Source organism: Tupaia chinensis, unplaced genomic scaffold (assembly GCF_000334495.1).
Source record: "Tupaia chinensis unplaced genomic scaffold, TupChi_1.0 Scaffold000216_1, whole genome shotgun sequence".
Lineage (NCBI taxonomy): Eukaryota > Metazoa > Chordata > Mammalia > Scandentia > Tupaiidae > Tupaia > Tupaia belangeri.
In genome coordinates this window covers 2,840,641-2,865,722 of record NW_006159691.1, presented here as the reverse complement: position 1 = coordinate 2,865,722, position 25,082 = coordinate 2,840,641, and the positions used below count along the sequence as shown (strand labels likewise).

At 42.6% G+C, this 25,082-nt stretch overlaps 1 protein-coding gene across 1 annotated transcript in view; it reads right to left on the bottom strand.

Annotated features, from left to right (window-relative positions):
• The window catches only part of PTPRT (protein tyrosine phosphatase receptor type T), a 1,472,724-nt gene that overhangs the window by 183,964 nt on the left and 1,263,678 nt on the right, over positions 1-25,082 (bottom strand). The window contains exon 15 of the mRNA XM_006147596.1: positions 21,091-21,147. Within this exon, the coding sequence (XP_006147658.1) occupies positions 21,091-21,147 (57 nt within the window). The remainder of the gene's footprint in view (positions 1-21,090; positions 21,148-25,082) is intronic.

Here is a 25,082-nt window from a genome sequence, read left to right as displayed (position 1 = left end):
AGCAGGGCTAGTCTGACATTCTCAAGTGGGGTCTGGTTCTAGTATCTCCTAGCCAGCTCCCTTTTCCCAATTTGGAGACATAGTTTCTGAGTATGGCTAGTCCATCACATACCAAGCATAAAGGAAGTAGAACATCTCAGACCATGATTTACTTAACAATGGCAGTCTCTTTGCTTGGATTTAAAAGGAGAGCTGGCTCTGGAGCACTCATTCATTAGCATAGGTAAATTTTACTTAGAGCCTGTCATGCGGTCCTATGATAGGGACTAGGAGTACAAGAGCGAAGAGCCCCTGGGAAGGATCTCACTACTCTAGGAACACTGCCATTACTTGGATCAGTGATAATCACACTTCCTTCTTTTAGTAAATAATCACAAGCACCTATTATGTGCCAGGCATTTGGCGATACAGTGGTGAGCAGAACTGCCACAGTTCCCTGTCTTCAAAGAGCCTATCATTAGTTGTGTCTAGGACTAGGCATAAACAATGAATAAACCAAGAATTAGTAATAGCAAATTTCAACTCTGTTAAGTGTTCTTTAAACAGTTAACAGGCACATGACACTTGGAAAGTGCATAATGGGTATGAATCTATTCAGGGAGGAAGATGCCAGTGTGGTGAACTTCAAGGGAAGACAAGGCTATAACCAGGCAAAGGGAAAATAAGAGAAGCATGTGAAACAGTAGAGAAAACAGCATTGACTAAGATGGCTCCTGGAGCCCTGCACATTTGAGGAATGAAATGAATGCAATATAACAAGAATGAGAGAGCAAGGAGAGTGGTGAGAGAGAGGGTGGAGAGGACAGCAGAAACCAGTCACTGCATAACATCCTAGGCTACAATGAAGTTTTGTTCATTAGCCCAAGAAACACAGGAGGCCATTCAAGTGTTATTCATGGAGCAATGATAAGGACAGATTTACATTTCCTTTTTTTGGAGAGGTTTTTGCTATAGGGTGCGTGCACTCACCGGAAAGACAGAGAGAGAGACAGAGAGACAGAAAGTCAGAAATCACCCCCCAGGGAGGATGGCCACGCCACAATCCCTTCTCCTCCATTCTCCTCTCGGGATCTTGGGCATGCACACACACGTGCCTGGTGTGAGTTTAAGCCACCGGGTCCGGGACTCGAACCGTGGTCGACTACATGGGAGTCCAGAGACATAGCCGTTACTCTAACTGCTGGTCCCCAGATTTACATTTCCAACAGCTCTTTCTAGCTTCAATGTAGAACTCACAAAGTGGATTTGAGGAAAGGAGTTTTGAGACCACTACAGGTATCCATCGTGGAGATGGTAGTTACTTAGATTCAGATGATGGCAGCGGAGATAGAGCAATGTGATAAGGGATAATTACCTGAAACAGACATTGGTAAAATATTTTAATTGATTGTATACAAGAAGAAAAAAGAGGAAAAAAAAACTGTCAAGGATGACCATAAATCTTTGGTTTGCATGACAGGGTAGATGATAGTGTTGTTTGTGGGTTCCAGAAATAATGGGGGAAAAATAGTTTTAGAGGGAGAACAAGTGAGTTTGGGGCACTTTGTACTTGAGAGATACTCTAAAAAAGTAGGTAGTTAAAAATTTAGGTCTACAACCTAAAACAGAGGTCTGAGCTGGAGGTAAAAACATGTGAGTCATGTGTACATAGATGGCATTAGAGACATGAGGGTTGATGAAATCACCCAGGGACAGAAAGAGTGAAAGAAGTACAACTATTATAGAATGGAGATTTAAAAGTCTGTGGTATTTAGTGAGTAAGTAGAAGATAAAGCTGTGTAGGTACAAAGAAGCAGAGCCAGTTTGGTAGGAAGAAAACCCAGAAGTGTGTAGTATCCAGGAGCCAAGAGAAGAGAGTGTTTCAAGAAGGGCATAATCAGTCATGTCAAATGCTATTCCCAGGGTAGAAGCAAGCTCCATCCCAAAGACATGTGAAGATCTTGGATGGAAAATCTTTCCCAAAATAATTCCAAGATGCTCCTAAGTAGCACCTTCAGCAGTGACTACAAACCAATAATAGAATATACTCATATTCACAGATGAACTTCAAGGGGATTTAGGGTGGCTGTTGGCAAGGACAGAGACCAGTGATTTAAGTCAATTCAATGAGTTCAGCCAACAAGCATCAGAGCTAAAATCAGAGTCTTTAGCCAGAGAAGTTATTAGGAAGTGCCATGCTTGACTGGTCTAACCAGACTTTAGATACAGGATTGTGAACATGCCCTAGAACATGGAAAATCCAACTTGCACTTCAGCTCTCTTTAAGGGAATTTGCTCTAGCCCCTGGGGGTTGTGCCCCTGTTCATAAAGCAAGTGTGCTGACAGTGTAGTGTTCAGAGGTGATACGGGCACAGATGAAATGACTCTGGGACTAAAAGCCAGCCTACATCCTTGCATAGCTCCTGTCTCTGAGAGGAAAAGAAGGATGGAGACAGAGGATGAGCTAGTTCTTCTCCTGTTGCAGTGTCCACAGGATTCATATTGTAAGTACTCAGTGGAGCAGAATCACTGCCGACAATAACAGTTACAAGGAAGAACATCAGTGTTGGATACTACAGGATCTCTTAGGACTGTGAATGGCTTTATAAATACAAGCACTGGATCCACATAAAAAGCTCCCTGTCTAACTCTGTAGCCCACAAGTCATAGGGGACTTTTCAGAGAGGTAGAACTAGAAGTTCTTTAGTGAGATGATGGCTGGATTACTTTTACCTTACGCTCACTCTTTTCATGAGAGACAGACTTAATATCAGTCATAGTTCCTAGAAGGTTCTGTCTGTGACTCTGGGTGATTTCTATTAAGTGAGAACTGGGAATTTGAGAACCGGGGGAAGGAGGTGGGGTGAGGAGGCATCCTTTTCACTTCTGCCCTCCATGAGTCCCAAACAGAAAGTAGTTCATGTAAATCAGAATTGGCAACAAGGCACTAGGTGATGAATGTATCCAATTGGAGAAGCTTTAAGATTCTATTTGAGTCCACTGTGTGATGTGCTCATCAAAAACAATCTTGCGAATTCAGCTTGCACTGATAGGAGGCTACAGTCTTCAACATGAGGCTGTTCATCTGAACTTATAACCCAGCCAGCTGTAACCTCTGAGCTCTGATCACTCCCAAAGGCTGAACCAGTTTTCTCAAAATAGCTGCTGCTGCCTCTTGTCCTCTGCTCTTTTCCCAAAAGTTATGGTGACTTAGAATCCAGCTTCCTCCTAGCTCTAGCCTAGAATCTACATCTAGCCTTCAGTTAACTGTCTACTCTTTCATATGAAAATCTGGTGACAAAGCGTGGCTCTTAGTTTCTTTAAGTCTGTTCCCCTTCCTCAATTTTAGTTCCACACAAAGGGCCCGACCTCTCTACTGCCTTCTCCCATGCTACCAAACAACTATCTCCTTGAATTGATTTTTCCATGGGTTTCTGAGGTCCGACAAAGGCAGTGCTACCCTGTTACACTGTGAACAAGCCATACCATGGTGAGTCCTGTTCCTCAGAGATACTCCCATAGTGAAGACTGGCCAGAACCATTAAGAAATGGTCCAATGACCAGAATATCAGCCCCATTTAGGAACTTGTGTAAAATGAAAAAATTTGGAATCCAACCCTGGACTTACTGAAACTGGCAACTGCATTTTATCAATATCTCTATGTGATTCAGGTGCATGTGGAAGTCCAGGGAATCAATGACTTAAAAGGTGTGTCAGTCAGAATCACACGTTGTTTAGTTTAGTGACAAGAAGATTTGGATGAGACCCAATTCTTGCCTCCAAATAGTTGAAATGGATTTGGTACCTTTAATTTCAATGGTCAGAGCTAATATCAGTGGGAAGAAGTGATGAAGGGTAGATTAGGGGTTAACACAAGATCAAGTTTTAATATGAAAGAACTATCCAGCTAAGGTTAAAGCCAGGTGCTCTTAATGCAGCTTCATGATGCATAGAGAAGAGATAAACAGTCATGGTTCTAAGCCTTGTTTCAAAGTTAGTTCCACCTTTTACCTGCTCACTCTGTCTCTGCCTATTATCACTTCCTTGGCATTCCAGGATGCTTAACCAAGTCCTCAATATCTCATGTTCATGGCACACTGACCTTTCTTCTCTAGCTACCAAGGTTACTTCTCCACCTCAGCTCAGCATCCCTTAATTTTAGTGATGTCCCTGCTCTTGGTGAGAGAAATTATGTTATCTTTTGAGCCATGGATCTCCCATGGGATGTATCTTATCTCATCCCTTTCCTTTTCCAAGTTACCCAAAAAAAAGCAGAAGCAGGTGTCACCATGGAAGGAGCTGTCTGGGATCGTAGTGTACTTTCCATTAAACAGAAAGGACCACATAACTTTCCTATTCCTCTTGATTTTGAGATGCTATAGTTTCATGAGATTGGTCAAAAGTGGTCTCAAATCAGAAATATGAGAACTTGCATCCAGATACCATCTCTACCTGGTTGGGTGGCCTCAGTCAAATATATTAACCACAGTGTGATTTGATATCCTCACTTGTTAAATAGGGAAGAAATGCCAAGTTCATGGGGTTTTTCTAAGGATCAAATATAAAAGGTAGGTGAAAATGCTTGATAAACTCTGAGGAACTGTTCATACATGTGGCATAATGATGAAATGATCTTGAAACTGGTTCCAGGGTGGTAGTAGTAGGGTTTTAATGTGTTTTTGAACGGTGTGTGCCAGAGGATGGGCAACCCTTATGACCTGCTGCCTAAGTCCATCCAGTCCTTGGGGTAATGGCAGGTAGAGCCTCCAGAACAATTAGGTAAGGCCTGTATCAGTCTTAGGTCTAGATGACTTACTGGCCACAATAACATAAATTGGCAATAAGGGATTAATGATTCATTCTCAAACTACTCTCACTGGTGACAAGCCCAAATCTATAGCTTTACTTTGGAAAATTTTCCCTGTAAAGATGTGGAGCAAAAATAGAAGTCACAGATAAAGAACATCTAATTACAATTGATCAAACCAAGCAAATCACAGTGGATGCATAACCCATGCTGGTGATCATGGCTGATGGTAAAGAAAGGAAGTTGGCTTTCAGGGACACAAATCTTAAAAGCTGCACTCTTTAAAACACGGACACCACTCAGCTATCCAAGGACAGATTATCCCCAGCATGGCTTATCTGAGCTGAATCTTACTGTGCTGGCAGTTTACCCCCATCTACTTAACGATTTCTTTTGTTGAAGAGTCTCTCTGTCTTTACTCTGGCTTGCAAGTATCTGGCACCCAGTAGAGAAAACCTTTGAAACCCTGACTCTGAGCTTCTGCTTCTATGCCAATGAAGGTTTTAAGCATCACAAGCATTTCTGATTATAGGGGTTTTGCCAAGAGGAGACAACAGGGAAAAGAAGAGGAAGCTAGGCAACTTTCCAACTCTTCTCAAGTCAGGTACGCACTATACACCTTCTCGATTTTGCTGAGAGTCAATTCTTAGAATGGTAGGCTATTTTTAAGAAGGAACTGAAGTCCAAGAAAGGAAAGAAGTTGGTAGGAGAGCATCTGGCTACTTCATTAGATTCAAGCCTCTAGACTTTACAAATTGCATCCCAAGGCATTGAGAGTATTTGTAATTGTGATCATGAACTACTTTGGCAGTCTTTGAGGACTGAAATTGTAGCAAACAGGAGGGGTGCGAGAAGCCTGGGGAGAAACAAATGCTGTTGCTGACTTTTATTTTTTTTTAATGAAAAATGCATATTCCAGATATTTTACACTAGTAAAATCAGAGTACTGTAAAATATCTAGACTACTACTAGTAAGTGCAATGTTGTTGATACAAAGAAAAAAATATATAGACTGAATGATTACCAGATTTTCCCTCTTATTGTTTTAAAAAGGAACAAATAATCACTAGAAACCAGCACAGTTTTCACATCAGTCAGCACTCAACCAGGAAAAGGGAAACCAGTCCAAGCATTTAAAATGGAGCAAATTTACTAGAGAATTTGTCCATGGAGAACAGAAGGAGATGGTAAAACAGGGGGCAGCAATGTCAGGAAGCCACTATCCAGTCCATACTGGAGAAACAAAAAGAGGTGGTAGGGTCAGAGACCTAATGAGGTCTCTGAGGTCAGATCACCCAACAGAAGATCAAGTTCCAGAAGGCCAGTTGGGCATTGGAGTCAGAAAAGATACAATCACTGGCAAAGAAGGAGCCTGAGGCAAGAAGGAAAAATCTCTCTTCCTCTTGTATTGGCATCTCTAGTTCATGTCTTCCACTGGCCAAACACTGAAGCCAGTTGGCATGGAAATCCAAGAAGCACAGCCTATAGTGAGTGGCCTGCATGTCCCAGCAGAGAGGGGCAAAACTAAAGGATAAATGTGAGACCAGATGGGCCAAGGGTCATCAGGAGCTCCTTACAAACAAGTGATGCTAGGCTCATCTCCTTACCACTTCAGAGAACTGCCTGGGTTTGTAAATCAAGAAGGAACATCCAGAGCTATGTCTCAATTTTAGTAAAATCAAAGACACAATGAAGAAATTGTGGCTGGCATTTAGGACAGTCAGGTAATTAAACTATTTCCAGAAGAGGGCAACAGGTCAGGATAGCTGACCACATGTGAAACAGTAATGTGATTAACAATGTAAGACTTAATTCCTATTTAGGACTTTCACTATGATTCAGTCTTCTCTTTAAGCCCTTCAGTTATTAGGTCACTGGGAAAGTCATGATGTATTTTTCTATGCTTTTCTATGCAAAAATGCATCATGACTCTCCCAATCACTCAATATATTATCTCTTAATCCCCACTATAGCCCTATACAGTAGGTGCTTTCATAGTATTCATTTCAAAGATAGAGAAACTGAGACCCAAAGAAAGTAAGAGTAAGAAGCAGTGGAGCTGAGAAATGCATTCTGGTACAGAATTTATTCTCTTTAAACTACTATAATGTTCTACCATCTCTCTAACAAATAGGGAGAGAGATTGCTCAGCAAAGAAATTTTCCTCCAGTATCTGGAAGAAAGGCATAGACTAGGATTTAGGAGATCTAGACTCTGTCCTGCTGAGTTTGCCACCTGCTGTATCATACAGTTCCATTATATACCTGCTTTTCTTGGAGATTAGCTCCCCTCATGCCTTCCCACCAACATATCATATTCTACAATAATATCTGAGAGATTGATGGAAGTGTCAAGTGAATTTTGTTATATGGACCAAATTATACAAACTTTGCTCAAGTGATATTTAAACTTGACCTTTTTAACTTAAAATTTCCTCATCCTTTTCACTTCCTTGTATATGAACCACCATCTCCAAGCCCTTATTACATTGAATTTAGTTTGATTATTAATCTCTGGATTTTTTCTAGAATACCTTCCTTGATATTTAGCACATGATGTATTTTTCTATGCTTTTCTATGCAAAAATGCATCATGACTCTCCCAATCACTCAATATATTATCTCTTAATCCCCACTATAGCCCTATACAGTAGGTGCTTTCATAGTATTCATTTCAAAGATAGAGAAACTGAGACCCAAAGAAAGTAAGAGTAAGAAGCAGTGGAGCTGAGAAATGCATTCTGGTACAGAATTTATTCTCTTTAAACTACTATAATGTTCTACCATCTCTCTAACAAATAGGGAGAGAGATTGCTCAGCAAAGAAATTTTCCTCCAGTATCTGGAAGAAAGGCATAGACTAGGATTTAGGAGATCTAGACTCTGTCCTGCTGAGTTTGCCACCTGCTGTATCATACAGTTCCATTATATACCTGCTTTTCTTGGAGATTAGCTCCCCTCATGCCTTCCCACCAACATATCATATTCTACAATAATATCTGAGAGATTGATGGAAGTGTCAAGTGAATTTTGTTATATGGACCAAATTATACAAACTTTGCTCAAGTGATATTTAAACTTGACCTTTTTAACTTAAAATTTCCTCATCCTTTTCACTTCCTTGTATATGAACCACCATCTCCAAGCCCTTATTACATTGAATTTAGTTTGATTATTAATCTCTGGATTTTTTCTAGAATACCTTCCTTGATATTTAGCAACCAAAGCATGTCATATAATTCCATAGGGAGATAAGTCTTGATCAAATTTAGATTCTGTTTTCTGCTGTATGCCCAATACTCTAATCTTATAGTAACTAATTTTTAAAATTGCTGACTACCTCCCCCACACCTCAGAATGGTGCCTGCCTCACTAGATTTGGTTGATAATGGAGTACTTGAGAAAGATTATTCCATCATTCTTCTCAGTGACATCACCTACGATGCTTCTGAAGAAATAAATAAATTGCCTCAATTCATCTTATGGCAGTAATTACTTTTAGCCAAGGTTTAACTTGGAGTCAATGTCAAGTGGCTGAAAAGCACTACAGAGATGCAGGATTTTAAAAGATACCCTTTTTGTGGGAAACTATTTAATACATGTGAGTTAAGCTGAAAGAAGATACACATTTCGAATATCCCAAACTCCCTCACTATTTCCCCGCCAGTCCTAAGAGGGTAGAATTGACTTCATCACAGCCTGTAGAATGAAAACTGCTAAATACTGCTGACAGTAGTTGCCCTCCTTTTCAGCCTTAAATGGAGGTTAGCACCCTGTGAGATGGGAATAGCTTTAATTGATTGTTTGAAAGCACTCTGGCCACTCAAATAAATTGTTCCTCAAGTGCTGATTCTGCTTGGTCCCATGCATCTCCTAAATCTGTGTTTCCAGGGGGACATTATTTTACACAGAGAATACTCTGTGTAGGTCAAATAATGTTTCCCACACTAGGAAAGATGACTATGTGAGACCTTCATGGAGAATCTCTTCTGAGTATAATAAACCACCTGTATTCCAAAATGTGTTCTCATCCATTCCAATTTACCAGACCTATTTAAGAGTAGTCATGCCCAACTGTTGCCAGACAATGTCATTATCGACAGAACTCTGGTAAGGCAAGGCTTTTTAAGGGCTTCTCCATTAGCAAGCTGGAACTCCCTTCACACCTCGGTTGTTGCCATTTGTGCCCAGGAGAGGCCTACCCACTGAGCACAGCCACAGTTGAGGTAAGAGAGACAATTTAATCTGTGACTAGACTAGAACCCTTAGTTATGACTAGAGTTGAATATGAAGTTGTCTAAGAAACCAGGAATAGAACACATTTTGTAAACTGGGTTAGGCCACAGTAAGCTTAACAGACAGGATATGGTTGAGGGTAGGGGTCAAATCTAAAGCAGGAGGGACCAGCAGTTAGTGTAATGGCTATGTCACTGGACTCCCAGGTAGTATACTGCAGTTCGAGTCCTGGACCTGGTGGCTTAAACTCATGCTGGGTGCGTGTATGTGCATGCCCAAGATCCTGAGAGGAGAATGGAGGAGAAGGGATTGTGGCATGGCCATCCCTCTGGGGGGGGTGATTTCTCGCTTTCTGTCCTCTCTGTCTTTCTGGCGAGTGCACGTGCCCTATAGCAAAAACCTCTCAAAAAAAGAAAAAAAAAATATCTAAAGCAGGACTCAGGAGTCAGTATGCCACTTGGGTTTAAGAGTATTCCAGAGGTCAGGTCAGTCTGCATCCATGGAGCTGTGCTTAGACTTTGGCTAGAAATTAACGTTAGCCCATTGCCATGGAATTGGATAAAACCAAGTAACCTCTAATAGACTATACCCATTATCTTGGCCTCAATGTCATTAAGTCAGCTTTTGGCCACAGAAGAAAAACCCTGGACACCGGCTAACATGAGCTATGCTAGGATTATAATAATAATGAGAGTGGGCACAGCAAGGTACGGGGCATGGCAGATAACGGGGACAACCCTGTTATCCTGTAGCTCATTACTTAGTGGGAGAGAGAAGTATGCAAACTGAAAATCAAAGCTCTGTGTGATGGGCACTAACACAGAGGTATGTCCAGAAAAGGGAACACATGGCTCTCCTTAGCCAAGTCTGCACTATAGACTTGATGTCCATGTCATCAATGGTTTGGAACTCACAGCAGGCATCTCAGAAACCCTCCAAGGGCCTCCTTGCTCCCCCTCCTACCAGACTCCCTGTGGTCTAGAGGAGGCTGCTGATGAGGACAAATAGGCTGAGTCAGCTCCATGCTGACAGCACTGGCTCCTTGCTTGCAGGCATTTGTACACTGAGCCTGGAACCCTAGAGGCTCAAAGCTGTTTAGCTGCCACAGAAGGAGTACTCACGACCTGCACTGGGGATTATGGGTTTAGTCTGAAGAGCAGATGTAATAGAGGAGAACGCACACTCTTTAGGATGCCCTGCGGCAAAAGGACAGTCCCTCAGGACTTCCCCAGACAGCCAGTATGAGACAGTGTGTGGTCACACTGAACTGATTGCAATTCTTCTTGTGTCGTTCAGAGCAGTTCCAAGGCAGCCATGGGGCAAGGGAAGCCTTCTTGGAGCAGTCAGTGTAAGGAACAGTACAAAAGCCAACCAGGGGCAGTCTACAGGTCATATAATCCCAGGACACAAAGAACAGGTCAATGTAGCCTAGTTGTGAGGCAAAAGCCCAGGCCAGGGTATGCCCAGCAGCAGGTGCTAAGACTATTCAAACAAAAAGCAGATACTAACTCAAAACAGAGAAGATCAGAGCCACAGTATGGAGGCCAGCCTGGGCCAGACGTAGAGTATAGCAAACAAGGGGACAGCCAGGGCAGGAGGGGCAGCCAACGAGATTCCCCGGAGTCTGAACAGCTCCTGGAGGTCTGCTTCCTGAAATGGCACAGTTCCCGCATCTTGGCTGCCATCCATTGCTCAACACTCAGGATCACTGTGTTTCCAAGTGTGTTAGTTTCCTAGGGCTGTTGTGACAAACTCCCAAAAACTGGGAGGCTTACAACAACAGAAATGTATTCTCTCATCATTCTGGAGGATAGAAATTCAAAATCAAGTTACAGTATGCTCCCTCTGAGAGTCTGAGTAGATCCTCCTTGACTCTTCCCAGCTTCTGGTGGTTTGCTATCCCTGGTGTTTCTTGGTTCACAGACATGGCGCTCAATGTCTGTCGGTGTCGTCCGTGGGGGTTCTCTGTGTCTCTGTCTTCACATAATGTTTCCTTTTCTTATAAGGACAGGATGGATCATGGTTTTCCCTTCTGACTTTATCCCATTACATTTGCAAAGACCTTTTTTCTAAATAAGGGCACACTCACAGGTACTGGGGGGTGCAATGTCATATATCTGGGGGCAAGGGCCATTCAATGAATGGTGCTGAGTTAAGTTGAGTCACGATCCAATCAGCTTGGGAACAGGTTACAAACAGGAGGAAGATCTCAGCATTTCACTAAGTAAAGTGCAAAGGCTAACAGGTGTCAGGGACAATGGATGGCATGTAGGAAGAAGGATGGGAGACTCCTGCTTGTTTGTGGACTGAGAAGAATAAGGGCTTCTGGAAGAGCAGTATGTCCTGGTTTCCTTTGTCTGAACTAGGACACCCCAAGGCCAGGGCACCCCAAGGCTCTCTCTCAGAAATGTGACTCATTTATCTCCAGTTAACACTGGTCAAATTGATCCTCTGAGGCGAGACCATGTTACCTGATTCAAAAAGACAGGAAGGGAAAAGAGAAGCGAAAATCTGCCTGGCTGGGGCAGCTTTGTTCCAATCATGTCTCCGCAATGTGTGGCTTGCAGCAAGCAACAGAGTGCCTGGGAAGGAGAGAGGGTGCGTGGGAGAGGGAGAGTAAGAAATCTATAGGGAGGATTAGTGGAAGCATGTGCAGGATCAGAGAGAGGAGCCCATAAACACACAGCATGGAATTCAGATTAGCGCAACTAACCCGAGCTCAAACGAGGGTAATAAAACCAGCTGCAAGCACAGCATTGATTGCTGTGATCCCAGCCAAATCCACCATGAACATGTTTTCTTTCTTCTAGCCTTTGCCCCTTGGCTTTTGGAAGTAGAAACATTGAATCATTGTGTTCTATACTAAAAGCTCTTCTATTTCCCTCTCCAGAGGATAGATGGGAACGCATGAGGGTAGACAGCAGAGGCCTGGAACCGTGGGAGTGCTGAGGCAGGGCTCACCAACACACTCTAAATCCCAAGTGACTCAAACTTCCCTGTGACTGCTGTGCCTCCTACCACCAGTCTGACCTTCTAAGCTAGCACCATCAAAACCATGACAGACATGGGGCTCAGTAGGACTAGTCCCTACAGATTCAAAGGCTCTGGAAAATCAGACTTCAGGAAGCTTGGCAGATGGGGCTGCAGGGAGTTCAAACACTGGACTAAAAACCAGTGCTCAGTGGCTAATAATCTGCCTGACAAATGGTAAAAGGTGAGCAGAGTGAGGTAATTGAACTACCACAGGGTGAAGGCAGAAGGTGGGCCAGGGGTGAGTATAGAATACCTAGCACATGCTCTATTAATGCTAGCCATCTGCTCACTAGTTAGACCATTCATGCCACAGGCCAAGTGAATGAACACTGTAATTGTACCGGGCACATGGAGAGCATCCGAGAGAAACCAAATGAAGACAATGTCTTCTACTGCGAACATGAGCCAAGTTCAAAACGAACCCTCACTTGGGCTGGGGGAGGGAGGTCTCCATATTGATTGTCCTGGTCAGTTGGCCATCTCCTCCAGGTGCATCCTGAGGTTGTTGGGATCAGAGAAAACTTTGCAGCAATCAAAGTTTTGTTTGATCCAAGAGGGTGAGTAAGGCACACCATGGGGGAAACCATCTCAGCAAGGGGCAGGGTGGGAGAAGGCAGGTACAACTTGCATATCAGTGTGAATGGGGCACAGGAAGTTAAGGAGGAAATAAAGTTAGGGAGGTGGAGAAAGGACACAGACTATTCCGAGCAAGTGAACTTTGACTCAGGCAAAGCACTAGAGGAGCCTTGGGAGCATTTTAATCAGGACCATTCACTTATTTGTGGATGATCGCTCTGCTTCAGTGGGGAGTACACATTGCAAGGGGACTAATGTGAAGACAGCGAGGCCAGTTTGGAAGTTGTGACACTAATCCAAGCAAGACTTTTTGAGTCTCACACATGAGTGAATAGCAGTAAGGAAGATGGAGGAAGAGATTCGAGAGGGATTTCAGAAGCAGTATAAGTTAGATTTGGTGACAAATTGGATATTGAAGACAGGGAGAGACAGAAGGCAAAAATGAGGCCCCATTTCTGAATCTGAATCAGATTGGATAAAAGGCTGAAGACTGATTTCTCCTTGGTTTAAGGAGAATATCCCAGGAGAGAAAAAGAGGCAGTGAGGCTCTGGGTCATATATGCTCCCTGCTTACAGGCTTTTCTTCCTTCCTTCCTCCCTCCTTCTCTGTCTCCCTTACTTTTTTCCTTCTTTTGTTCCCTCTCTTCCTTCAAAAGGCAGGTATCCTCCTTTGATAGGGTCTTACTATGCGATAATTCACCCATACCTCAGTCTTCTAGCCAGCCAGGATCTAGGCCCAGCTATAGGTGTGTCTGCATATTCAGGGTGTCCTAAAATCCAAACCCTGGAGCTCCCACATGTCTCCGGTATTGTGCAGAGGTACCCCATTATCTGTGCTGTTATTGGGCCTAGATGCTTGATGTTTGTTTTGCAGGACATGTATCTATGGGGCAACATCCCACAGGGGATATAGCATTCCAGAAAGACACTTTCTTCTTCTGCTAAAGTCTGTTGATTCAGCGAGGAGACTGGGACAGAACATGGTAGTCAGAATGACGTGGCAGTTGCTCTTGTCTATCAAGCTCTGAATGTCTGTTTTAAGACAAGGACAGTATCTAGCTCCCTTGATCTAGTGCTAGACCCCTCCCATACTCTGTGGTCAGTCCTGCAACCACATGAGCAGGCCAAAGGGCTGAGGCGGGTCCTCTGCAGTGACCAGTCTGGCTCCTGGATGTCTCCTGCATCCCAGGCCTCCAGCTGTGGTCTCTGTCCTCATCTGCAGGCACAGTTCATGCCTGCATGTTGCTCTAGGGTCAGCTAAGGCCTTGGGTAAGGGGTCTGAGGGACACCCAGGCCAAAGTTTCAGGACCTCTGCATTGTGTCACCTACCCCAGCCCTCAGTCCTGTTCTTGCCTTGGACCATCACAGCAGCTGGGGTATGGTGCTACTATGTCTAGCCTCCCACCTTATATTCCAGTTTCCTAATAAGCCCTGATCTGTGAATCCTGTTTCACACTTTGGTGCCCCTAGCCTGAGGTCTGGTCAGCTCTCTTGTTTTTCAGGACCCACTCTTCTGTCCCAGCCACCTTCCTGAGCCTCACCATTGGTCAGCTTGCCTGCCACCTCCTCTCCAGACTGGTGTCCTCCTCTGTAAAATGGGTCTAGGATCATAATAAGGATATCATAAGTCTAAGATAACATAGTATATAATCTCACTCATTCCTCTCAACAACTGGCAATGGTGTGGCTCAAAGTCCCACAGCCGTTGAGGTAAGTGGCTTCTGAGATATGGTCCTGAACCTCTTTACAATAGCATTTCCCAGTTCTTGGCTCATAATAGGTGTTCATTAAGGGTAGCCATGAACACGGAGCATGGTTGGTAAGATTACAAACTCTCTAGAGAGACTTGGGTTCAAATCTTAGCTTCATAAGTCCCAAGTTGCATGATTTTCAACCATCTGTGCATCAGTTGCCTCATCTGTAAAATGAGAATTCTAATACACCCTACTTAACAGAGTTGCTGGGAAGTTTAAATAAGTTAATAACATGATTCAGCACATACCATAGCATACAGAAAATATATAGCAAATATTTGCTGTTTCATTGTTCTGTTCATCATCTTTCTGTGCACCCCTATGTCCTTGTCCTTCAGGTGCTGCCACCTGTCTCCAGCAAGTCCCCCACCCTTACCACTTGTCTTCCTTTCCCCACCAAGCATTGTCCAACATGGTGGGGAAAGGAAGACGTTCAGATGTTCAGTTTGGAATTTCACTTCGTTTTACTGCCGGTAGCTCCTATTCTACCACTGTCTGTCAATCTCCATCAGAAGGCACAAGCTTCCTATAAGAGCTGCTGAGACACCAGGGTGTCTAAGCCTGAAAGTCCAAGGAATGATCTTAGGGAAGCTATTGTTCTACTTCCCCATTTTCTTTCAACACACATAGTCTTTTTAAAAAAATAATTACTTATTTATTTAGTTTTATTTGTTATTATTTATTTCTTAATTTGACAAGAGAGAGAAAACAAAAAGAAAGAGTTGCCAATTCCAAGACTCAAACTTTGGTTGGCCATGGGGGTCCAACCACCTGCTGGCCCTCAACACACAGTCTTGATCCAAAGGCTGAAACACTTTCTATTCTGGTCCGGAATTTACAAGTCATCCTGGGAAAGTTGCTTTAGGGACAGTTACAAAGTATTCCCAGAGAGTATATTATGGCCTGAATCTTGTCACTGCAGCGAAGCTCCAGCCTAAAAAATTGCCAGAAATATAAATATGGACCATTTCAGTATAGATGCACAAAAGAAAGAAACAAGAAGGAGAGTTGTAGCCAATGCTTCTGTGCTGTGCTAAGATTGCATCTTCTGGCCCTCACCATTACTGTACCTGGCTGTGTAGGGACTCACCTTTATTATTTCATAGGTGAGAAAACAGAGGCTTAAAAATGCTGAGCAGTTTGCTCAAGTTTCCCAAGTCTTAAGGAATAGAGTTGGGCTCCAGATGAGGGTTGTCCCAAAGTCCTTCTCCTTATGGAATGGGCAACAGACACGAGACATGGCCAAGGCAGTCAATCCAGGTGTGGCCAAGGCAGTCAATCCAGGTGTGCCCATGGCAAAGACCTTCCGTGCATCCACTATGGCCTCCATACTGGACACTGTCAGTCTCCTGTTGGGTCCAAAGGTCCAGTCCACCCCTTGGAGCCCTGGTTGAGCTCTAAGAGGGATCTGAATAGAAGCAGTGGTGGATGGAGGGTATACTGAGTGCTCTCAGGTGGCACACCAACTAACTAGTCATGTATCCACTGCGGCCTCAAGGTATCTCACTACAGGAAAATACTCAGTCCTACCCAGGAGAGGTTCTTATCTTATTTTTCTCAATGGAAGCTTCCCTGTTCTCTATCCATCAGATGCCTGTAACCCCTCACTCCCAATTGTAACAACCAAACACATCTCTAGACATTGCCAAATATCTTCTCAGGCATGGGACGATATGAGTGAAAGGACTGAACATTTACTGAACCTCTGTTCTGTGCCTATACTCTTCTGCCCCTCAACTAGGGACAAAAATAAAAGACAATTTTTTTATTTAGAGAGATTTTTGCTACAGGGCATGTGCGCTTGCCAGAGAGACACAAAGAGACAGAGAGACAGAAAGTGAGAAATAACCTCACCAGGGAGGATGGCCATATTGGAATCTCTTCTCCTCTCAGGATTTTGGGCACACACACACACAATTGCAGCCGAAGTGAGTTTTAAGCACCAGATAGGGCACTCGAACCACACAGTCGACTACTTGGAAGCCCAGCGACATAACCATTATGCCATATGCTGGTCCTGAAAGAGACCATTTTTACCTCTAGATTTATATTGTCCAAGCTGGTAGCTGCTAAGCCACATGTGCTTTTTAAAATTTTTTTTTTCTTTATTTGGAGAGGTTTTTGCTATAGGGCAATAGAAAGCGAGAAATCACCCCCCAGGGGGGATGGTCACACTGCAATCCCTTCTCCATTCTCCTCTCGGGATCTTGGGCACACATGCACATGCACCCGGCATGAGTTTAAGCCACCAGGTCCAGGACTAGAACCACGGTCGACTAAGTGGGAGTCCAGTGACATAGCCATTACACTAACTGCTGGTCCCGTGCCACATGTGCTTTTTGAGTATTTGAAATGTGGCTAGCGTGACTAAGGAACTGAATTTTAAACTTACTTTGTTTCAACTAATTTAAATTTAAAACTGAAGCAGTGTAAAGAGTGTTTGTTCATTATACATATTTTTTAGGATAGTTCATTTTAACTATTTAAAACTTAGCATCTTAATTGAAAAATATTTTAAGTATAAAATACACACTAAATTTCAAAGACTTAATCCAAAAAAAAGGTAAAATACTTTTCATCCATAGTTTCTTTCTTTTTAATCTTGATTATATAATAAAATGACAATAGCTTGGATATATTGGGTGAAATAAATGACATTATTAAAATTAATTTCATTTGTTTCTTTTTGCATTTTTTAATGTGAGTCTAAACAATTTTGAATTATATTCATAGCTCAAATTCTATTTCTATTGAATGCTGCATTGGTAGAAATTTTCAGTGGGGTGCAATTTTGTCCCTGCTAGGGGACATTTGGAAATGTCTGGAATGGTGGTTACAACTGGGTTGATGTGCTATGGGCATCTAGTGGACAGTTACCAGGGATTCTATTAAACATCCTACATATAGAGGAGAGGACCCTCCACCCTCCCAAAGCAAAGAATTACCCAGCCCTGGATCTCTAGAGTGCTATGGTTGAGAAACTTTGCTCTCGCGCATAAATTCCTTGAAACCAGGGAGGATGGCCATATTGGAATCTCTTCTCCTCTCAGGATTTTGGGCACACACACACACAATTGCAGCCGAAGTGAGTTTTAAGCACCAGATAGGGCACTCGAACCACACAGTCGACTACTTGGAAGCCCAGCGACATAACCATTATGCCATATGCTGGTCCTGAAAGAGACCATTTTTACCTCTAGATTTATATTGTCCAAGCTGGTAGCTGCTAAGCCACATGTGCTTTTTAAAATTTTTTTTTTCTTTATTTGGAGAGGTTTTTGCTATAGGGCAATAGAAAGCGAGAAATCACCCCCCAGGGGGGATGGTCACACTGCAATCCCTTCTCCATTCTCCTCTCGGGATCTTGGGCACACATGCACATGCACCCGGCATGAGTTTAAGCCACCAGGTCCAGGACTAGAACCACGGTCGACTAAGTGGGAGTCCAGTGACATAGCCATTACACTAACTGCTGGTCCCGTGCCACATGTGCTTTTTGAGTATTTGAAATGTGGCTAGCGTGACTAAGGAACTGAATTTTAAACTTACTTTGTTTCAACTAATTTAAATTTAAAACTGAAGCAGTGTAAAGAGTGTTTGTTCATTATACATATTTTTTAGGATAGTTCATTTTAACTATTTAAAACTTAGCATCTTAATTGAAAAATATTTTAAGTATAAAATACACACTAAATTTCAAAGACTTAATCCAAAAAAAAGGTAAAATACTTTTCATCCATAGTTTCTTTCTTTTTAATCTTGATTATATAATAAAATGACAATAGCTTGGATATATTGGGTGAAATAAATGACATTATTAAAATTAATTTCATTTGTTTCTTTTTGCATTTTTTAATGTGAGTCTAAACAATTTTGAATTATATTCATAGCTCAAATTCTATTTCTATTGAATGCTGCATTGGTAGAAATTTTCAGTGGGGTGCAATTTTGTCCCTGCTAGGGGACATTTGGAAATGTCTGGAATGGTGGTTACAACTGGGTTGATGTGCTATGGGCATCTAGTGGACAGTTACCAGGGATTCTATTAAACATCCTACATATAGAGGAGAGGACCCTCCACCCTCCCAAAGCAAAGAATTACCCAGCCCTGGATCTCTAGAGTGCTATGGTTGAGAAACTTTGCTCTCGCGCATAAATTCCTTGAAGGACAGGCCGCAAAGTCAGGGAGACCTGAAGAACCAGCTGAGTTAGCTGGGTAAAGAAGTGACATGCTTAGTCCTCATGATTCACTGTGGCTGTGAGTATTGTAATTTCAACTCCTCTGGCTGAAGATAACGAGGTCCAGAGAAAAGAACCAACTTATCTAGAATCGCCTTGCCAGAAAGTGACAGAGCTGGAAGCTGAACTCAGCCACCGCTTACTCCCAATGCCAGCCCATCCCTGCTCTCTCATAGCTCTGCGGTGCTCTCATTTGGTGTTGATGTGGAAAGAGGCTGCCTATGCTTCCAGTCCAATAACCCCATCACTCAGACCTGGGCAGTTATTATTTACATCAGCCATTATTGCTACCAGGGGATGAACATTAACAAAACACCCTTTGAAAGGGACAGCCTGTTCAAAGAGAAACACTCACAGGCACCTCACCCATCAAATAAAGCTGAGAAACATGTGGAAATAAATGGAACACAATGAAATAAACCTGTCAGAGTTGGAACATTCAGAAGCCTCAGAAGGCAAGAGGTAAGAACAAATGTGCTGATATAGGATTGGCTCTGTTTAAAGAAAACATTATCTGACTGCTTGACTTGAATGGAACCCAGAGAACAATGGCCCAGTAGAATGGAGCTGCTCGCACTTTCCAGAGAAACACTGTTTCTCTATAAACGTGTGTGGGCACTATTCTCTCACTGTCCATCTGTCCGTTCCAGTGTCCATCTGCAATGCCTGCCTCCCTTAGGAAAGGCAAGGTTGGTGGGCCTGTAACAAGACAGAGTTGACACTTGGTGAAGACCTACTAAGTGCTACTACACAGCACACTCTCTAGAATTATGCAATTCAATCTTTCATATGACTCTGTGAAGTAAATGTAATAATTAGTTATGCTGGTGAAACAAAGTTGTGTAACTTACATAAGGTCACATACCCAGGGAGCAGCTAAGATGGGATCCCTGAGGTGTTGGCAGTGACACATTGGGTCATGGTCACACAAGGCAAGGGTAAAAAGGGGCCATGGTGGATGCTGTTGAAGCTCTTTGCAACAACAAAGTATCTCCTTTACTGGGATACTGCACCTACTCTCCATCTGTTATGGGTGCTAGCTGCAAAGGACTCACAGATACTGCCTACCTTAGAGAAGTACCATTAGGAACCCATTCCTCAAGAAGTCATGTAGCCCTGAGGGAGCCAACAGCCAATGTGCACATGTAGGCACCCTTGTCTCAAGGTGGGACTGACCCTGCTGTACAATTCACACTCCAGAGTGCCCACCCTGAGTCCAGGATGATGATGTAATCTCTGTATCTTCTCTTAGCTATGTCCTCTGTCCTATCTCATTTCTCTCCTTTTGTTTCTTTTGAGAAAACCTTCATTGAGTAATTTGCTCAAGAATCTCCATCTCAGGCTAGGTGTCCAGAGAACCCAGATTAAGATTACTCACTCACAGTAATGTTTCTGAATTTAAGAAAAGGGCTAGATAAGAGTGGACTGTAAAGGTACCTGGTAGCTGTATGTGTGTCATTGCTGTTTGCTGTACCCTCTTTTCTACCATGATAACTGTTCATGGACTAATGGAGAAGAAGTCAAGAGGTCATTGCTGGACCAGGAATTTGAGAGTGGTGACAGGTAAGGGATTGAAATCTCCAAGAAGTTTCCCACTGACCAGAAAGAACCCCTGCAGAGATTTCTAGGTTAGTGGACTGTCTTTCATCTCTAGGCCTCCCTGTAGGCATCAGTCTCTGACATGAGGAGACTCTACATACTAACCTTTGAAGAATATCACGTGTTTTTGTGAAATGAGCTTAACCTATGTGCTTGAGGAGAGAGGTTGGCACTTATTCCTAACAATTATCTACTCTAGACTAGGTACAGCTCTACCAGCTCCTTTGATATTTATTATTTTGTTTAGTTTCAGAACACAACTCTAGAGGATTCTGCATGTGCAGAGAATCTAAAATGAAATGGTATATTCTAAGAGGTAGATGTTGTCATTCCTACTTAACAGATAGGGAAAGTGGGGCTTGTCAAGGATTCAGGACTTGCAGACAACAAATGGTAGACCTGAGACCACAGTCAGATCTGCTCATTTCCTAAGCACAGGCCTGTTGGGCTGACTTCTTCCCCAGACCATAGCTCATTCTTTTAGCTCCAGGTGCACTTATTTCAAACACCACACACCTCTACTATGTAGCACCAATTCTAGCTAAATATTTGTGTACTTTTCTGATTAATGGCTATCTCTCTTTCTGGAAAGCAAATGGATTTTTTTTTTCTCATTTTAACAATACCTAACACAGTGCCTGGCACAGTAGGTGCTCAGTAAGCATTAGTAGAATAGATGAAAGGAGAAGTAGATGGATGGATGGAGGAAGGTATGGATGAGTGGTAGCTGAATGGCTGGTGGGTTGAGTGGGTGGATGAATAGGGTGGAAGGATTGCCATTTCCTCTCTGGTGCATCTGGCCTGGAGGACCAGCTGAATGTGGGCCACTCTCACTCCCCTTCCACCCGCCCAGGGCTCTGGTGATCACCTGTGGTGAGGAGGCAGAGTGGAGTCCCCGGGGTCACCTGGGCGCTGCCCATTGGTGCTGACCACAAGGAAGCCAGTCCCCAGGCAGCATGCAGAAGAGAAGGAGAGAAAGAAACACACATGAAAACGTGCGGTACGGTGAATAAAACTACAATTCTTGTGACTCTAAAGAGCTCACACTAAACAGTAAAAGAACATTATGATTTAACAAAATAGGTCCTGAAATTGATTTTTAAAAGTGAAACAAGAATAAGAGTCAGCATTTATCAGGCACCCACAACATGCCAGGTACTCTTCCAGGTGCTTCACGTACATTTCTAAGACTTACATCAACCAACAAAGGTCAGTATTATTATAAATGAACTCATTGTTTCCCACCCAAACTTCTCCCATCTTCCCTGTGTGGATGGTACCACTCTCCACACAGATTCTCAGCCTAAAAATCTATGACTCATTCTTTACCCTTCCTTTTTTTCTAACTTTCAACTTATAATCTATCACTGGGCATTATTCATTTCATGCCAGACAAGTTCTTGAAGTGGCCTCCTTCCCAGCTTAATTCCCAAGTCAAGCTACCCTTGTGTTTCATTGATCATTTAAGCAGCCTCCAGTCTAGTATCCCTGGGTCTTGCTCCCCATCAACCTGTTCTCTACCCTTTGGCTGAAATGCACCAGTGTCACCTCCCATTGTCAGGTTAAACTTCAAATTGCCTCATCCAAGTCACAGACCATCCATGGTGCATTTCTTGCCTACCCCTCTAGTCTTATCTCTCACCACACCCACCAACACACGTACTTTTTTTTTTTTTTTTTGAGAGATTTTCACTGTAGGGCACGTGCGCTCGCCAAACAGACAGAGAGAGACATAGAGACAGAAAGCAAGAAATCACCCCCCAGGGGGGATGGTCATGCCGCAATCCCTTCTCCTCCATTCTCCTCTCGGGATCTTGGGCATGCACGCACACGCGCCCGGCGTGAGTTTTAAGCCACCGGGTCCGGGACACGAACCGCGGTCGACTACGTGGGAGTCCAGAGACATAGCCATTACGCTAACTGCTGGTTCCCACATGTACTTTCTTGTCTAGAAGCCTAACCTAAGTTAGTTGCTTTGAATAGAACATCCTCCTGCTTCTTCACCTGACTGACATCTGCTCATCCTTCAGATGTCAGTTTAGGAGTCCTTCCCTTCCAAGAGTCTTTAGTATACCACCAAATCTGGGACATATGACCTTCCTTTGTCACCCCATCAGTGCTTCATCTTCTCTTCTTGTCATAATAACCTCATCACATTATAAGCCTTTGCCTTAATTTTGTAGCCTGAAGGCAGATACATGATGTAATTTACTAGTGTAACCTTGTGGCTTTGTATTGTACCTGGCACATAGTAGATGCTCAGGGAATATTTGTTGAATAAATGAATGAATGAAGGAAGGAAGGAAGGAAGAAAAGGTGAAGCAGAGAATTGATATAACTTGCTGAAGGTCACTGAACTAGTAACCAAGAGAGGCTACATTCAAATACTGGCTCATTTTCTTTAACATTCCTGCCCTTTCAAATCCACCATTTGCCTCTCTAAAGAACATAGCAAAAAAGATTAGAAAGTGTCTTATGCTTGGTTAGTGCTTGCAAGTTTCTCTAGTACTTCATCAACAAAACTGCAGATTTTTCTACTTCTATCTCCATTTTGCATGAAAAATGGAGATAGAAGTAGAACATTCCAGACCCCACTGGTAAACAGGAAATACGTCATTTCAAAAATAGCACAAATGGCAAGCTTGATCAACAACCATGAAATACTATAAGATTTAACCAGCAGCAAACAGTAATCACAATACTCTTCCCTTAAAAATATGGAAAGTTTGCCATTTTCAAAGCACATGCTAAGGCAGAAGTCAGCCAACTATAGCTTGTGGATCAAATCCAGCCCTGTACTGCTTGTTTTCTGTGCAGCCGTGAATTAAAAATGGTTTATATATATATTTTTAAGGGTTGCAAAAAAATAAAAAGAAGAGCAATATGTTGTGACACATGAAAATGGTATAAAATACAAATTTCTGTGCCCAAAACCAAAGTTTTACTGGAACATTTCTGCCCACATTCTTATATGTATTCACTATGACTGCTTTTGTGCTACAATGATAAAATAGAATAGTTGCAACAGAGACCACAAAGTTCAAAAAACTGGAAATGTGTACTATCTGGCCTTCTATGGAAAAGTTTGTTAGAACAGGGGTTTTAAGTAGATATTTTTTAATGTTCTTTTCTCCCAATACTCACATGCAGGCAAGTTAAGAAATGTTGGCTCACATGTCAGAAAAAGAAATACAAGACTTAAGAGAAGAGATGAATCCTTTATTCCCACCTGGCCTTCTTTAGCAGCTTCCTACCTGGCCTCCTATATGTAGCTTTGTCCCTGCCTCAGTCCACCTTCTCCAATCCATTTTCTAAGCTGCAACTAGGATGTCCTTCCTGAAAAAGGCATTCTGTTTTGTTTGTTTGTTTGTTTGTTTTTAAAGAAAAAAAAACAAAAAAACAAAACTACAGGGGCTCCTTTTGTCTGTTGTATAAACTTTGGGGCTATACAGAGTCCTGGGTGGCCTGGCTTGGCACTTCAGCTTTACCTCTGGTTACTCTGGTACACTAGCCGTCATTCTCTCACCTTGTCTCATTCAGGCAGTGGCATGTTCTCTTGCCTTTGATGATTTGTATATCTACTTCCTCTGCTTAGAAGACCTCCCCACTTTACTCTCCAATCGTGTTCAACGTGTTAACTGTCACTCTTCTTTCAGAAGGTGTCTCAGTGACCACACACTGTGAGATACTGTGCCCTAGGTGATTTATGTTTCTGTGCTCTGTGCTCCAGTGACATCCCGAATTTACCTTCATCATAGCCCTTACACAGTACTAATATATTTATTGGTTTGTTCTCCCACTAGCTACTACTTGTTAAGTGCTCATCATAAGGCAGGCATTGTGCAATAGACTAGTTCATTAAAGTCTTCCATTAGCCCTGTAAAGTTAGTGGTGTAATTGCCACTAGTCTGTAGAAGGGGAAACTGAGACATAGTTCAGTTAAGTACCTTTTCCCACCTAGAATCTAGAACTGTTCAGCTACAAAGATGACCATCTCAACCTGTACAGAGTATAGGACCACATACTAAGTTACACTCAGTGAACATTTATTGAAAACTGAATGAATACATGAAACTCTGGCTCAGAATTTTTCACTTACTAGCTGTATCACGTGGACAATTACACACATTTCTAAATTGCAGTTTCTTCACCTATAAAGTGGGAACAATAATTAGTATCTCATGAAGTAATTTTAAGGGTTGGATGGAAAGCAATTAGAACCTCAGTTTGGTTGGCAGGACCAAAGTCCCCTCCATCTACCCTCTAGGGTTACAACTTATGCTCTGCTTAGCAGTGATACTCAACTAAGAGGAGTAAGAACAGAGGGACAGCTGAGCTGCTTCAGGGTTAGAGAGGGGTTTTACTAATGGGTGGGCTATCAGAATATAATAGGATAGATCACAAGTCTCAGTAGAACAGAAAGGGATATAGAAATAGGATGAGGTCTTACACATACATCATGATGGATATGGTGCATGTTCACCAGTGTGTGACTCTTCTCTCCTTCTTAGACATATGGAAGAGTCTCATTTAATTTGTATTTGGGATGGATCATGTGACTAATTGTTATCAAGGCCATGCAAGTGGCATGAATCATTTTGAAGTGAGGTATTTAAGATCCAAGTTACCACCTTTATGTGTTTCTCTTCTCCTGCAGGGGGGGTGTCTCTGAAGTCATCTATATTCTAGATGGGATACCAACAAATAAACCTTTGTGATATTAAGATACTGAGATTTGGGTATTAATTTGTTATCATAGCAAATCTTTTTCTATCCTGATTAATCTTAGCTAGAAAAGAGGTGGAAGTCCCTTGCCTTCTCTTTTAACACCTGGCCCCTCCACTATATATATATATATAT